The sequence below is a fragment of the Salvelinus sp. IW2-2015 genome, unplaced genomic scaffold (assembly GCF_002910315.2).
Source record: "Salvelinus sp. IW2-2015 unplaced genomic scaffold, ASM291031v2 Un_scaffold4711, whole genome shotgun sequence".
Lineage (NCBI taxonomy): Eukaryota > Metazoa > Chordata > Actinopteri > Salmoniformes > Salmonidae > Salvelinus > Salvelinus sp. IW2-2015.
This window is the reverse complement of record NW_019945980.1, coordinates 17,514-35,170: the sequence shown is the minus strand read 5'-3', so window position 1 is coordinate 35,170 and position 17,657 is coordinate 17,514. Positions and strand designations below refer to the sequence as shown.

General features: G+C 46.9%; 2 protein-coding genes across 3 annotated transcripts in view; both read left to right on the top strand.

Annotated features, from left to right (window-relative positions):
• Window positions 1-5,199: 5,199 nt before the first annotated feature.
• On the top strand, window positions 5,200-6,620 carry LOC112077579 (serine/threonine-protein kinase ATR). Of its 2 annotated transcripts, none has more exons than XM_024144076.2 (5): window positions 5,200-5,378; window positions 5,478-5,631; window positions 5,763-5,914; window positions 6,100-6,202; window positions 6,293-6,620. In XM_024144076.2, the coding sequence occupies exons 1-5, from the start codon at window positions 5,230-5,232 to the stop codon at window positions 6,464-6,466; spliced, it is 732 nt and encodes a 243-aa protein (XP_023999844.1). In that variant the 5' UTR covers window positions 5,200-5,229; the 3' UTR covers window positions 6,467-6,620. The 2 variants fall into 2 exon arrangements, with proteins under 2 accessions (XP_023999844.1, XP_070297856.1); XM_070441755.1 differs by having other exon boundaries at window positions 5,478-5,637; window positions 5,769-5,914.
• A 163-nt stretch (window positions 6,621-6,783) lies between these two features.
• Window positions 6,784-17,657, top strand: part of LOC112077576 (endophilin-B1-like) — a 19,494-nt gene continuing 8,620 nt past the window's right edge. Inside the window, exons 1-7 of the mRNA XM_024144072.2 lie at window positions 6,784-7,188; window positions 7,614-7,755; window positions 7,829-8,000; window positions 10,302-10,356; window positions 10,651-10,734; window positions 10,967-11,080; window positions 11,194-11,294. Coding sequence (XP_023999840.2) covers window positions 7,132-7,188; window positions 7,614-7,755; window positions 7,829-8,000; window positions 10,302-10,356; window positions 10,651-10,734; window positions 10,967-11,080; window positions 11,194-11,294 — 725 coding nt within the window. The 5' untranslated portion in view covers window positions 6,784-7,131. The remainder of the gene's footprint in view (window positions 7,189-7,613; window positions 7,756-7,828; window positions 8,001-10,301; window positions 10,357-10,650; window positions 10,735-10,966; window positions 11,081-11,193; window positions 11,295-17,657) is intronic.

Here is a 17,657-nt window from a genome sequence, read left to right as displayed (position 1 = left end):
CCACTAATGGCACGACACAGAAACACACACAGAGAGACAAACTATCTACCCCCCCCCGGCCCACCAAAACACACGTGGCACGAACAACAAGCCCGGCACCCTGTACTAGCGCACAGCGCAACCATGTGACACGACACACGCACCATGGTGACTCAACCACACAGAAAGACAAACTACCCCCGCTACACACACTCCAGTATGCGTCCAAAGCCGTCGAAGTAGGCCCAGTGTCCGGGGAATGCGTTCGTGGATGGCAGTGGTGTTTTGCAGGGCAGTAGAGGGCATGTTGGGGATCGAGGACAGACTGCAGAGGGATTGAGGATCTGTGCTGAACGACCGGGCTCCTCCGACCAGACGCTTCACTTGCTTGAACTGCGGACCCCATACTGAGAGTTACTGCTTGGCTAACATCCCACTGGAGGATACAGAGACGAGAGTAATGGACCCCATACCTGGAGACCTACTGTTACCATCCACCTGGAATAACAGAGAGAGAAATGGACCCCATAATGGAAATACTGTCCTATGATCCACATCTGGAATACAGCACGGAGAGAAAGGAACCCTATACTGAGAGACTGACAGCATCCACCTTGGAATACAGAGAGAGAAATGGACCCATACTGAGTAGTACTGCTGCTCTACCATCCCCTGGATACAGAGTAGAGAATGGACCCCATACTGATAGACTACTGTGTTACCCAATCCACGCTGGAATACAGAAGAGAGAAATGGACCCCATCACTTGAGATACTGTTACCGACGATCCTCACCACTGGAATAAGAGAGAGAAATGACCCCCATACTGAGACTACTGGCGCTACACATACACCTGGAATACAGAGAAGAGAAATGGACCCTCATACTGAGACTACGTAGACTGCTACCGAGATCCACTAACTGGAACAGAGAGAGACTGGACCCCTACTGAAGTACTGCTGCCTACCTCCACCTGGAATACAGAGAGAGAGAGGAAATGGACCCATTATGAGAGTACTAATGCTACGAATCCACACTGGAATACAGAGAGAGAGATTGGATCCCCATAAATGAGAGTACTGCTGGCTCCAATTCCACTTACTGGAATAGACAGAGAGAGTATACCAGTAGAGGACCGCGACATCACTATATACAGACCGAGATGGACCCATACTGCACTTGGGCTGCACCGATCCACCTGGAAAGTAACCGAGAGGAGGAAATGGACCCCATACTGAGACTACGCTGTATCGGCATCCACTCTGAATACAGAGAGAGAAATGGAACCCACATATGAGATACTGTTAGCCCGAGATCCACCTAGGAATAAGAGAGAAATGGACCCCCAGTCTGAGACTACTGTGTAGCCATCCACCTGGAATATCAGAGAGGAGAAATGGAACCCCATACTGATATGTTAGGCAGGGTGTTGTTACAGTGTGTGTTGTTAAACAGTTGTGTTGTGTTAGCAGTGTGTGTGTGTACCCGCTTGTTGCAGAGCTTCCAGTAGTTTGTCAGTCAGGTCTGTTGGCATCGTCCTATTGAACTTCCCCAGACTCTCCGTTCAGACTGACAGCCTTCCCTCAAGGATCTCCTTACAGCGGTCATCGGGGTAGGAGGACGAACTGGAAACACACACACACACACACACCACCACACACACAGCACACACAACACACACACACACACACACACACACACACAAGCACACACACACATCACATCACCAACACACACACACACAATGCACACACACACCACACACCCACACACACAGCTGCAAAGTGCGTGAGCGCTATTGACATGAAAAATCACTTTTCCTCAGTATCATATAAACCCCATTCAGGTAAGAACAGGCTATTCAGACACACATCTCACCCACTCCCTTTCCCGCCCATCACACACACTCCACTTCACCACACCCCCCACCCTCCCCTGACCTTGGACATCTGCGGTCATCAACCCAGCCTGCTGAGGGTAGGCCAGCAGCACCTTGGCAGCGATTGTCCATGAGGACGTTGAAGACGCCTGACTGTGGTGGCCACACCCTGGAGTAAGCTTGGGAGAAGGCTGTGAGAAGATGGGTACGGAGCCAGCCTGGTGCAGTGTCGCTGCCACTCTGGGATCTTTCACCAGGTCCAACGCGTATCTGCCGCTCACTCGACCTCGCTGATGGAGGGGAGGAAATGACATGGCTTATCAGTTCAACAACGTATTTGGTTTGTCTAAAGGCTCTTATAGGAGAGAATACAAAGAGCAGAGGTACACCAACACACTGTTACCTTTTCCTCCCCCTCACGACTCACACACGTTACTTTCTCCCCTCACTGACCAACACACTGTTAGCCTTTCTCTCCCGCTCACCCGACCAAATGCACAAGCTGTTTACCTTCTCCCCCCTCACCGACCAACACACTGTTACCTTTCCCCCCTCACTGGACCAACACACTGTTACCTTTCTCCCCACTGACCAACACAACTGTTACCTTCTCCCCCTCACTGACCAAACAGCTGTACCTTTCTCCCCTCACGACAACACACTGTGTACCTTTTCTCCCCCTCACTGACCAACACCTGTACCCCGTTCTCCCCTCACTGACCAACACACTTGTGTACGCTTTCTCCCCTCACTGACAACACACGTTACCTTTCTCCCCCCTCACTGGACCAACAACCTGTTACCGTTTCCGCTCCCCTCACTGACCAAACACACTGTTTACCTTCTCCCCTCAACTGACCAAACACATCTGTTACCTTTCCTCCCCCTCATCTGACTCATACACAAACTGTTATCCGTTCTCCCCTCACTGAATCCACACACGACCTGTTACCTTCTCCCCCTCACTGACCAACACTACTGTTACCCTTTCTCCCTCCTCATTGACCAACACACTTTACCTTTTCTCCCCGCACTGACCAACACACTGTACCTGTTCTCCCGCCGCTGCATTTGACCAAACACATACTGTTACCCTTTCCTCCCCCCTCATTGACCAACGACACTGTTACCCTTTTCTCATACTCGTAGACTTTGGCCCCGAAGTGCCAGCCAGAGAGACAGCATCCGAGGCATTGGCCTTGATGATGTACTGGTTCCCAAAACTGCAGAGCTCTAGACAACACACAGGACACAGTTCAGAATGTGGTGACAATGATCCCCAGTAGACATTTCAATATGACGACAGGAGAGATGCTCGTCTCTACTGCCAAAACGAAGGTGACGATGTAATCGTAATGAGATTGCCGTCGTTCTCCAGCTTGTTGTCTGTCAGCCATGGCATTAAACTTGTCATATGTATTTAGCCAGTAGAAGTGTACCGGTTCCTCCATCTGTGGTAGCAGGGGGTCAACGATCCTACAGAGGAGAGGTAGAGGAAGGCACGTTAGTGTTTGGTACGTTGTACAGCCTACTCATGATGGCACTGGACAGTGTTGGTAGTATAGCTTGGGTATGTAATATGGTCTGATAGTGTTGGGTAGATATGGTTGATTAGTGTTGGGTAATATAGCATTGGGTAGAGTATATGGTTGATAGTGGTTGGTAGTAATATGGTTGATAGTGTTGGTAATAATAGCATTGTGTAGTATATGGGTTGATAGTTGTTGGGTAGTGATATGGTAATAGTGTTGGTAGTAAGGTGTTGGTAGTTATAACCGTTGGGTAGTAATGGTTAATAGTGTTGATATATGTTAATTAGTGTTGTAGTAATAGTGTTGGTAGTATACGTGATAGGTTTGGTAGTATAGCGTTGGGTAGTATAGCGTTGGGTTAGTATAGCGTTGATAGTGCTGGTAGTATAGCGTTGGGTAGTAATATCTGCGTTGATGAGTGTGGTAGTATAAGCGTCGGTAGTATAGCGTTGGGTAGTATAAGCGTTGATTAGTGTTGGTAAGTATAGCTTGGGTAGTAAGCGTGGGCTAAGTATAGCATTTGGTAGTATATGGTTGATAGCGTTGGTAGTAAGCGTTGTAGTAATATGGTTGATAAGCGGTTGTAAGTATAGGTTGGGTAGTATAAGGCGTTGGTAGTAAGCATCTGGGTAGTATAATGGTTGGGTAGTAACGTTGGTATATATGGTTGATAGCGTTGGTAGTATATGCGTTGGGTGTAGTATAGCGTGGTTAGTATAGCGTGGGTAGTATTGGTTGATAGCGTTGGGTAGTATAGCGTTGGTAATGTAGTAGCGTTGGGTAGTATAGCGTTGGTAGATATGGTTGATAGCGTTGGTAAGTATAGCGTTGGTAGTATACGCGTTGGGTAGTATAGCGTGGGTATATAAGCGTTGGTAGTATAAGCGTTGGTAGTATACGTTGGGTAGTAAACTCAGCAAAAAAAATAAACGTTCGCTTTTTCAGGACCCTGTCTTAAAGATAATTCGTAAAAATCCAAATAACCACAGATCTTCATTGTAAAAGGGGCTTAAACACTGTTTTCCATGCTTTGTTCAATTGAAACATAATAGCATATTAATAACATGGCATCCTGTGAACGGTCGTTATAGACAGACTAAAGCTTACAGACGGTAGGCAATTAAGGTCACATTTATAAAAAACTTAAGGACACTAAAAGAGCCTTTCTACTGACTCTGGAAAAACACCTAAACGAAAGATGCCAGGGTCCCTGCTCATCTGCGTGAACGTGCCTAGCATGCTGCAAGGAGCATGAAGGACTGCAGATGTGGCCCAGGAAATGAATTGCGTCAATTGTACTGTGAGACCCTAAGATCAGGCTTTGATCGTCCTCTTTGTCATTGGCAGACCCACGTGTAACAACACCTGCACAGGAGGTACATTCCGAACATCTACACCTGCGGGAACGTGTGTAGCAGGATGGCTAACAAACAACTGCCTCGATGTTACATTCCCAGGAACACAACAATCCGCTCCATTAGTGCTCAGTAACTGGTCCGCAATAGTGCTTGACTGAGGGCTTGAAGGCCTGTTGGTAAGGCAGGTCCTCACCAGACATCACCTGGCAACAACTCGCTACTAGGAGAGAGGTACACACACTGACCACTCTACTAGGAGAGAGGTAAACACACTGACCACACTCTACTAGGAGAGAGGTACACACACTGACCACACTCTACTAGGAGAGAGGTATACACACTGACCACACTCTACTAGGAGAGAGGTACACACACTGACCACACTCTACTAGGAGAGAGGTACACACACTCAATAAAACTCACTTAAGTGTGTGTGTGTGTGTGTGTGTGTGTGTGTGTGTGTGTGTGTGTAGGTATCCTGATGTCAGGTAAAGAGTTGAAGAAGTTTATTCTTCCTAAGACTGCATCGCTTGAGGAGAAGCTGAAAGTCCATAAGGACGTCCTGTGTGCCAGACACCCTCCTGTCTTCTATGAATGGTTTCTCCGAACCTTCCCTGACCCCACCACATGGTACGACCCAGTACACACACACACGTTTACACAATACATTACTGGTGATTGACCGTGTGTGTTTCTGTCTCTGGTCGGTGTGTGTGTGTGTGTGTGTAGGTACAGCAGCAGGTCAGCCTACTGTCGCTCCACAGCGGTGATGTCCGTGGTGGGCTACATCCTGGGTCTTGGAGACCGCCATGGAGAGAACATCCTGTTTGACTCATTSACCGGGGAGTGTGTTCACGTCGACTTCAACTGCCTCTTCAACAAGCTTTGTGTTGTTTGCACCTCAACAAGTTCATGAGGCCAAATTCAATACATGCCTCTCGATCCCACCCCTTCTCTCCCTCCTTTCTCTCTCCTCCCTCTCTTTCTCTCTCCCTACCCCCCTCACTCTCTCAGGGTGAGACGTTTGATGTTCCGGAAGTGGTTCCGTTCAGACTGACCCAGAACATGGTCCATGCTATGGGCCCCATGGGGACAGAGGGGCTGTTCAGAACCGCCTGTGAAGTCACGCTACGCCTYATGAGAGACCAGAGAGAACCACTCATGAGGTGCACACACACATATATAAACACAAACACACACACATATAAACACAAACACACATATAAACAGAGGCTACTCAGATCAACATGTGCCAAACTAGCCTCAGCAGGTGAGTGGGACTTCAAAGGACCAATGGTAGGGTGTACAGTGGTGTGTGTGTATAGTCAGTGTGTGTGTGTTTTTGTTTCAGTGTACTGAAGACGTTCCTCCATGACCCTCTGGTAGAGTGGAGTAAACCTAAAGGACCGTCCAAGACACAGGCCAGTGAGACTGGAGAGATAGTCAACGAGAAGGTACACACACTCTATAAAGACATGTTCATATAAAACACACTCTAAATAAATGTGAAAGGATGAACTAACTCGTCCTTTCTCCCCTCCCAGGCCAAGACCCATGTGTGTGAGATTGATCAGCGTTTGCAGGGCGTGATAAAGAGTCATAACAAAGTGTTGGGTCTGCCTCTGTCTATAGAGGGACATGTCCACTACCTCATACAGGAGGCTACTGACGACAAACTACTGTGTCAGATGTACCTGGGCTGGGGACCTTACCTGTGATACACACGGCTTCTCTGAGAAACTGTTTACAAATTCAYTARTTTTCTTGTTCTGTTCATGTTTTTGTAAATCTGGAGTAATTATGTTTTTTCATGGGGCAGTTGCATATTTTCCCATAATAAAAAATAAAAAATCGAATTTTCTTTAATGCTAATGTGTGTGTGGTCTAATTGTTCAGATTACTGAGGGGCCAGTCAGTCTGTCTGGTGATGGTTGAAACAGGAACGGAGATATACATGAAGCATTCACTCACACATGACAGAGGGAGTTTGAAATTTGGCGGGATACCTAATCTTCTTCGCGTCATAGCGCGACAAAATGTCCTTTGCAGCAGCCCATTGGCGTCACCAAAACATCCCCTAAAAAACATCCCGTAAAGCCGCGAATAGAGAAACGAGCTGCTGGAGATGTAAACAGATTCCGCTGTCATTCATTCAAACAACGCGAGATGATATGGTGGATATTCTTAGCTGTGTGGGAAATGTTATGAGAGGATACATCACCGCTAGTCATACTCTGTCTTTCTAGAATGGTCGTTGTTTACGGTCTCAGTTTTTCACATGCCAGTAATCCGGTTAGAAGAGATGTATTGTTATAGCTGTCCACGGCTGCTAGACAGCTAGCCTAGCTCGTTGCGCCGTAGGAGAGCGGCCGACCTTGACCAGATGGATATCACGAGGCTCGCTGTGGATGCGGGCGCGTTTATCAACCGAGCAGTTCAGGTGAGGGAGATATTGAATTTAACTTCAGTAATCTCCAAGGGTCGATATATATGTCAATCTGATTCAGTTACYTAGTAGCGGAGATGACAGTTGTGTATTTGGGGCGGCAGGTAGCCTAGTGGTTAGAGCGAGCTGACAAATCTGTCGTTCTGCCTATGAACAAGGCAGTTAACCCACTGTTAATAAGAATTTGTGATTAACTGACTTGCCTAGTAATATAAATAAAACATATGCCTAACACATATAGCTAGTTGTCACAAGATTTAGTGAACAAAGCCGCTGGTCAGCAATCGGAGATTCAGCACCATTCATATGGACTACGTCACGTGACAGTGGACAGCGACGGTCTCCGGCGCAGCCATTCCTCAAATGTGATCCTTTGAAACTGCATCTACAACTCACACATAGATGTTTTATCTCCCCAGTATACGGAGGAAGCTCTGGGGCAGGCTGAGAAGACAGAGTTGGACAGCCGGTTGGAGAGTCTTCTGGACAGAGCAGAGTCCACTAAGACCTGGACTGACAAAATCATCTCACAGACTGAGAATTTACTGCAGCCTAACCCTGGTTAGTTTTGTGTGTGTGTGTGTGTAAGCTAAGGGATTTTAACCTCTAGCCCCTGATCTCTGAACCCTTTTAGGAGCTCGTTTAGAGGACTTGTTGTATAAGGGTCTGGATTGGAGCGCCCCTGAGAGGCCAACCCCCCACGAGCTGCTGAGTGAAAACATGATGGACGCTGCTCTGGAACTGGGGAGACACACACGCGCTACGTTACTACGACCATCCCAGCGACACCGACTCACCCATACTTGGTACACAACACACACCCTAACAACACCAACACACACACACACACACACCCCTACTGGTACACACCAGACACACACACCGCACGCACACACACACCCTACGCGCGTACACACAAACACCCTACGGACACACACACGCACATCCTACGATACACACAGACCAGCACCTACGATTAGGTACACACACTATGCGTACACATACACACTTCTATGGTTACAAACACACACACTATTGGACAACACCCACTACACTGAGTTAGAAGAACTGGACATGTGTGCTACCCTTATATTGAACATGAGTGTGTGTCATGCGTGTTATAGCTCTGATTAAGTTGCCGGGGAGTTACAGGAGATGCAAATCGCGACAGGTGGTCGAACCATCAGAGCAACGTGTATCTCGCGAGCATACCAGTATCATCGAACCTTCCTGACAATAACCTCTACGTAAGGAGTTTAGAATTTACGACCAGCCACCATCCGACACACAGATCATATATTACGATGGGTTACACATCAGCCAACACACACAAACACACACACACAAACACCACACACCTCACACGAAACACACACACACAACACTATATGTCTAGTAATATCACCTAAAAGACAGCTCTTAACAACGGCGTGGTGGATTGTGTCGCTGTGAGGTGTGCTAGAAATGAGGCCTAGCTAGCCCAATAAGTTACTAAGTACCACTAACTAATATTGAATATTGGGAGCAATGCCAGAAGCTCAGACTGAGAAGTTAAGGCTAGAGGAAGCAGGACAGTGAGCGAGGCCCGGTTAGAGAACACACATAGCGAATTAAACTCACCACATTTAAACTGCCTATAAAGACCATACCATATGCTGACAATGCTCAATACCCTCAATGCCTGACCTCAATTACCCCTGCTGACCTCAATTATCTCGCCATTCCAGAACTATTAAGCGTGCTGGACCTCAGTCTTATCATCTATAATAGAAGCGCGCGAGCAAAGCACAGGACTAAGCTACTGCACCACTTGGTGACCTAATCTTCGAACTACATACAATGCCTGACAAACTATTACTGCTGAGACCTTCACCAACTTTATGCAGCTGACCTACATTTAACTAGGTGACCTACAATACCCAAAATCCAGGTGTGAAGCCCAACCACCCTAATAGAACCCTGCGTGACCAACATAACTTATGCGGTTAGACACCCTAAACTATAACTCCTACATCCTGTATCCTCATAACCGTGAATGACTCACACAATTACTGAAGCTAGACGCCCAAACAAACACAATGCTACCGAGGCCGACAGTGAACTTGACATATGACCGATCCTGGTCACTTGTGCACATACCACCATGATATTATACTACTCTAGTGTTAGCTGACCCACATAATATCATAAATAGGCGTGCACTTGACATACTAGGTCTGAACCTCATAATGCCGTACATGACTACTACACATCAAAACACACTAGCCTGAGACACTATGCCATCCCCGCGCCACACTTCGACATTCTGAGCCCAATCACGAGCGAATGACTAAGTCTAGAACCGAGACGAAATCTAGACATTTACCGACTATCGAATTTGAACTGCTGGCACTCCACATTACTTTAAGCTAAAGGACGAACAGAAAACATCCTAAGACTGCCTCTAACACCTACATGCCCTTTACGCTTCATACTGCAATGTACTACAGAAGTAGCCTCGAGCTCCGACACAGACATACGGCAGAAACCCTACCATGACATCTACACACTACATAATCAAGAATTCAAGTACTAGCCTGAAGTCTATATGACTTGGGGCCCTGTGTATCCCACACTTGAGCTGCTGACCTCAGGCTACTGGTGGGCTACTCATACTGCTGACCTCATACTGCCCACCACAGAACGCTGAGATCCACATAACTGCTGACCTCTCATAAACCTTGCTGACCGTTTCATACTCGTACTGACCGCATCACTGCTGACCTCATACTGTCCACCACATACTGCTGACTTCATACAGCTGACCTCACACTGCTGACTTCATACAGCTGACCTCACATCGCTGACATCTTACCGCTGACGTCATACTGCTGACCTCATGAATTGACCCTTCGCTAACCAGCTGAGCTAGCAAACAATGTAACAAATTATAATTTTTGAATCTCAAAATGCTCTGCATTTCAGGAATCACAGTAGCAAGTACACCTGGTGCGCTGTTAAATTATTTTACCATTACATATTTATTTTTTAAAAGAAAACTCTCAGTTTTTGCCGTAGCCCTCACTGGCTTTCATACGATTTAAACGTGAGCTTGTTCTATGTGTCAGGCTGGATGACAGTTGCTATCCATTGGACCTACTCGGACTTAACGAAGGGTCAGTGGTTGCTTGAACGATTTATGCGTAGTTGGGTCAGGAGAGGAGGTGTGCCTTAGGTTTCCAAGAGTGTCAACAGTGCACAGCATCAAAAGTCAATTCTCATCTCTCTCTCCTCTCTCTATCTCTCTCGTACTCTCTCTCTCATTCTCTCTCTCTCACTCTCTGTGTCTCTGTCTCTCTCTTTCTTTCTCTCTCTCTCTCACTCTCTGTGTCTCTCTGTCTCTTTCTTTCTCTCTCAATCTCTCTCTCTCCCTCTGTTTTCTCGCTCTCTCTCTCTCTCTCCCTTTCTCTCTCTCAGGGTCTAAATGCTAACCCATTAGGAGAGGAGTATGTAGCTCATGTCTCCTACATGTTCAGCTTCCTACGAGTCAGATGGCTGAAGGTCAGTCCTCACATATACACTCCCACACACTTGTTTTAACATTAAGTAGCAGAACACAGTAAGACTGGACGATATGATGAAAATGGACCAGCAGTTTTCTCATTGGTTGGTCCTGTTCCTGTATGTCTTCTCATTGGTTGGTCATGTTCCTGTATYTCTTCTCATTGGTTGGTCCTGTTCCTGTATGTCTTCTCATTGGTTGATCCTATGTATCTCTATCCAATGCTGTCAGATGTGGGCCCAGGAAGTCTCTCAGGCAGAGATGGAGCTGAGGATCTCTCAGTGTGTGTTTGACCGACAGTCAGAGATCACCAGACTACTGCTGGAGGGAATCAACACTACACATGTATGTACCAACACGCACGCACACACACACACACACACACACACACACATTCACATAGACTGGCATTAACACAGACACCTGCTCACTCTCTCGTTCTACCCTGTCTGTTGCAGGCTGCCCATTTGAGAAGTCTGTATGACTTTGTAGAAGCCCAGGGTAGTTACTACGCTCAGTGTTACCAGCTCACACAGGACCTACACACCCAACTGGCCAGGTGTGTAGGTCGTATTGTGTGTGTGTGTGTGTTGTGTGTGTGTGTGTGTGTGTGTGTGTGTTGTGGTGTGTGTGGTGTGTGGTTGTGTGTGTGGTTGTGTTAACGTTTTTGTTTTCTCTCATTGTAGCCTCCCCCTCTGATCTGCTACAATAACATGGCACTTAGAAACAACAACCCTCCCAAGGTAACCTCCTTAGACATTCAGCCCTAGCAACTGTGACTTCTTACAACCAACCAGCACTAGCAACCCTAGCCAACCACAGCAAGCCAACCTTAGCAACCAACCAGGCAAAAGCCAACCCTAACAACCACCAGCCCTTAGCAACATGTAGTCTTCGACAACCATCCAGGCAACTAGCACCCGTAGCAGCCAACCAGGGCAACTAAGCCAACCCTTCAAGCAACACAGGCAAACAGCACAACCTTAGCACCAACAGGCAGCCAACGAGTCCTCAAAACCACAACTCTCGACAACCAATAAGTCCTTGACAACAACCAGACAAGCAGCCAACTCTTAGCACCACTGGATCCTTAAACCAACCAGTAACCAATAGTTTAGATTAGTTATTAGACAAAATCACATATCAAGGTCAACTTATTTCCATTTTGGTCGCTAGGCCTCGACAATCATCCAGGCAAAACCACCTAAACCAACCAGGCAACCAGCCAACCTAGAAATCAACCAGGCAACAGCCAACCTTACAAACCAACAGGCAACCAGCCAATCCTACAAACCATCCAGGCAACCAATGAGCCCCAACAACCAATGTGTCCTTAATCACCAACAGGCACAAACAACCTAGCAACTAACAGCATATGACAACCGACCAGCAACCAGTCAATCCCTAGCAACAACCAGGACCAGCTAATCTTAGCACCATTGAGTCTCACCATCACATCCAGCAAACAACCAAGTAAACAGCCACCCTTGAAACAACCAGCAAGCCAACCGGTTAGCAACCGATGATCCTCAACCACCAACCAGTAACAACCAACCTTACAAACCAACCAGGCCAGCAATGACTCCCAAAATCAACGACCTCAACAATCAACCAGGCAAACGCCCGAACCCTTACACTTAAGCCCGACAAATAACCAGGCACCAGCCAATCCTTAGCAACTAACCAGGCCCAGCCAACCTTTCAACCAGCTGGGATCTTTCAAACCCGTAGAACCAATGATCATAACATCCGAGTTCTCAACCACAACCAGACATAGCCAACCTTAGCCACCAACAAGGCACAACCAGACAACCAATGTGTTTCAACAACTAATGAGTCTCCGACCACCAACAGGTTAACTCACCAGCCCTCGACAACCAATCAGGTAACCAACCAATTCTAGCAACTACGGACAAACAGCCAACCCTTAGCACCAATGAGTCGTCAAAAACAACGAGAACTTGACAACACCAAGCAACCAGCCAACCCTTGACATCAACAGGCAACAGCCAACCACAAATCAACCAGGCAACCAATGAGTCCCAACAACCAATGTGTCTCATCAACCAACAGGCAACACAACCTTAGCAACTAACCAGCATATGAAACCGACCAGGCAACCAGTCAATCCCTAGCAACAACCAGGCACCAGTCATCCTTAGCAACCATTGAGTCCACCAATCAACAAGTCCCGACAAACAACCAATAAACAGCCAACCCTTGACAACCAAACCAGGCAACCCACCAACCGTTAGCAACCGATGAGTCCTCAACCACCAACCAGGTAACTAACCAACCTTACCAACCAACCAGGCCAGCAATGACTTCCCATAATCAACGAGTCCTCAACAATCAACCAGGCACAGCCAACCCTTAACGACTTACCAGCCTCGACAACTAAAGGCAACGGCCAATCCTTAGCAACTAACCAGGTCCCAGCCAACCTTTAACAGCTGGGAATCTTTCAAACCGTAGCAACCAATGACTCATCAACAACCAAGAGTTCTCAACCACCAACCACAACTAGCCAACTTAGCCACCACCAAGACCAACCAGACAACAATGTGTTCTCCATACTATGAGTCCTCGACCACAACCAGGTACTAACAGCTCGACAACAATCAGGTAACCAACCAATCTCTAGCAACCCTACCGACAACCAGCCAACCCTTAGCAACCAATGAGTCGTCAACAAACAAGAAGAATTTGACAAAACAACCAAGCAACCAGACCAACCTTGACATCAACCAGGCAACCAGCCAACCCTACAATCAACCAGGCAACCAATGAGTCCCAACAACCAATGTGTCCTCATCAACCAACCAGGCAACAACCAACCCTTAGCAATAACGCATATGACACCGACCGCAACCAGTCAATCCTAGCAACTGACCAGGCACCCAGTCAATCCTTAGCAACCATTGAGTCCTCACCAATCAACAAGTCCCGCAAACAACCAAGCAACCAGCCAACCCCAAATCAACCAGGCAACCAATGAGTCCCAACAACCAATGTGTCCTCATCAACAACCGGCAACAAACAACCCTTAGCAACTAACCAGCATATGACAAACAACAAGCAACCAGCCAACCCTTGACAATCAACCAGGCAAATAGCCACTGTTGCTACCAATGAGTCCTCAACCACCAACCAGGTATAACAACCCTTACAAACCAACCAGCCGAGCAATGACTTCCCATAACCAACAAGTCTCAGCAACCCAACCACCTTAGCGACTCACCAGCCCTCGACAACTAACCAGGCAACAGCCATCCTTAGCAACTAACCAGTCCCCAGCCAACCTTTACAACCAGCTGGATCTTTCAAACCCTTTAGCAACCAATGACTCATCAACAACCAACGAGTTCTCAACAACTAGCCAACCCTTAGCACCAACCAGACAACATGTGTTCTCAACAACTAATGAGTCCTCGACACCAACCAGGTAACTAACCAGCCTCGACAACCAATCAGGTAATCAACCATCTCTAGCAACCTACGGACAAACAGCCGCCTTTAGCAACCAATGAGTCGTCAACGAACAATGAGAAACAACAACACCAGCAACCGCCAACCCTTGACAACCAACCAGGAACTCATCGAACCCTTAGCAACCAACAAGTCATCAACCACAACCCGGTACAACCACCAGGCAACAGACAGCCTTATAAGCCACCAGGAACCATCAACCCTTAGCAGCCAATGATTGCTCAACAATCAACGAGTCCCGACAACCAACGAGACTCGACAAACAACCAATCTCACAACAAACCAGCCCTTAGAAACCAGCCAGTCAACCGGTCAGCCTGCAGGTGGTCCTGTAGCTGACTGAACAGTCTGACTGGGAACTGTTTGTATGAAAAGCGTGCGTTTATATTGTGGGTTTGAGTTGTGAACAGCTCTCTCTGCCAAAACATCAGCTACCATGGCTAGGTCCTAAATGAAGGCTCTGACCTAAAGCACTAAGGAAAATAGGGTGTCACTTCAGATTGGTCCAATGTCTCAGTCGTAGTGGTGAAGGGCAAACAGCAGTATAGGGGCGCGTCTATGAACTGTAGCAGGCTTTATTGACCATTCACCAGTGTTGACCCAGCAGGACACAAGCGTAGGGCTAATCGGAAGAGTAAGAGACGTGCTACTATGAAGTCATCAGTGGGAGGAATGTCTTAGATGTTATCTACTGTCCTGTCATAACCTGTATGTGTCTATCAAAGCATCCATGTACTCTTTAAGGGAGTTACGTATCCAGGCCTGAATGTATGTATATGGTGGTGATCTACAGTATGGCAGGTTATCTAGATGTATAGTATGTAGGTTACTGTATATGGTGTGTAGATCTATATGGTTGTTATAGACTGTGTCTATTTGGAGACTTAGAAATGGAGGAAACTGACACTGTGTTTACATGATGTATTGTGTTCGTGAAAACAGTTTGTGTGTTCAAGAGAGTGACATTTTGTTGCATATGTATACGTGTGTGTGTGTGTGTGTGTGTGTGTGTGTGTGTGTTGTTGGTTGTTGTGACCCTTCACCTCTATAGGGTGAGGTCATTTCCATACGGACATGTCGTGCTTATTCCATAGTATTAAACATATACACACACACTTACAGCCTTGAATATAGGCCCACCAGGCTAAACCGTGTAAATGTTTCTGTCTACAGATGTTTTCAATTGACCCTGCCTGACAGGACAGCTATACCACTCACACACACACACACACACACACACGACAGACCCGCTCGATCTGCTGGTGCTGAGGTCTACATGGTTACTCTGGGTTACTGGGACACACACACACACACACAATTAACTATTGAGGTTAACTTGGCAGGGTTGTTTCAGTGACATTATAAGGTGTTAATTATAACTCTGATCATATTAGATCGTCTGCATTATTTATAATCATATTAAACAGATAATGAGGCTCTGGTGGTGATGTTTATCAGAGCTCTGAATCTATGGCTGCGGTGTCCGGTCTGGACCCTGTTCAGACTATGATGTCTGTGTGTTTGTCTGTGCGCACACCCGCCCTGAGCTGAGGGCCTGAATCAGAGCCAAATGAAAGTCGGACTCTTAAATCCGTCCATGGCTGTCGGTATTCCTGGTTTTCAAAATACTGTTCCTGTGACTATGGATGCTTCACCTGTCCGTCAGCACGGAGGTCCGACTACGACCCGTCAGAGATAGGCCTCTGGTAGATTTTATGGACATCCTGTGTGCTGAGGAAATATGAACTCAGATCTGCCCACACACACAAACACTCACACACACACACACACACACGGACAAAGCTTTACTTAGTACGCTGTTTGGGATTCAAATTTTATAATATGTTAACTTTCAAAAAATTCTAATAGCATGTTGTACAGTTAGTCAATTGTAAATACTTGTATTAAGCTATATGTAGGTGAGAATTCTGGTTTGGTTTAGGAGATATTTTACTAAACAACAGTTGAATACTTCTAACGGTCTTCTACAACATGAGCCGACCTGTGGCGAGTGAACCTTATCTGAAGTCTGGTCATAGTTTCCTATTCCATTGAGTGACCTGTCTTGTACGTACTGCTTAGGAAGGGGGACAGTCAGGTATGTACACAACACACAAGCTTATTGGACGTCAGGAAGCAACAGCATGACTACCAAAACATTCCATCTAAAATAGTAGTGGGTGCATATATTTCATACTTTTTATGCGTTCTGCATTAGCATGAACAGCCCCCGTGATATGCAACTTTTCAGGGAGTTAGAAACCAATGTACACAGGCAGTTAGAAAAGCCAAGGCTAGCTTTTCAAGCAGAAATGTGCTTCCTGCACACAAACTCAAAAAAGTTCGGGACACTGTAAAGTCCATGGAGAATAAGAGCCCCTCCTCCCAGCTGCCCACTGCCTGAGACTAGAGACATTGTCACCACCGATAACCACTATAATTGAGAATTTCAATAAGCATTTTCTACGGCTGGCCATGCTTTCCACCTGGCTACCCCTACCCGGCTCAACAGCTGCACCCAAGCAGCAATCGCCCAAGCTTTCCTCCTCTCCCAATCCAGTCAGCTGATGTTCTGAAAGAGCTGCAAAATCTAGACCCTACAATTCAGCCGGGCTAGACATCTGGACCCTACAATTCAGCCGGGCTAGACAATCTAGACCCCACAATTCAGCCGGGCTAGACAATCTAGACCCACAATTCAGCCGGCTAGACAATAGACCCCTACAATTCAGCCGGGCTAGACATCTGGATGCTTTCTCTTCTAAATTATCTGCTGAAATTGTTGCAACCCCTATTACTAGCCTGTTCAACATCTCTTTCGTGTCGTCTGAGTTCCCAAAGATGGAAAGCAGATGCAGTCATCCCCTCTTCAAAGGGGGGACACTCTTGACCCAACTGCTACAGACCTATATCTATCCTACCCTGCCTTCTAAGGCTTCGAGAGCCAAGTCAACAAACAGATTACCGACCATTTCGAATCCCCCGCACTTTCTCTGCTATGCAATCTGGTTTCAGAGCTGGTCATGGTGCACCTCAGCCACGCCAAGGTCAAACGATATCTTAACCGCCATCGATAAGAAACAATACTGTGCAGCCGTATTCATTGACCTGGCCAAGCTTTCGATCTGTCAATCACCACATCCTCATCGCAGACTCAATAGCCTTGGTTCAAATGATTGCCTCGCCTGGTCACCAACTATTCTCTGATAGAGTTCAGTGTGTCAAATCGGAGGGCTGTTGTCTGGCTCTGGCAGTCTCTATGGGGTGCCACAGGGATCAATTCTTGGGCCGATCTCTTCTCTTAATATGATGTCGCTCTTGCTGCTGGTGAGTCTCTGTTCCACCTCTACGCAGACGACACCATTCTGTATACTTCTGCCTTCTTTGCACACTGTGTTAACAACCTCCAGACGAGCTTTAATGCATACAACTC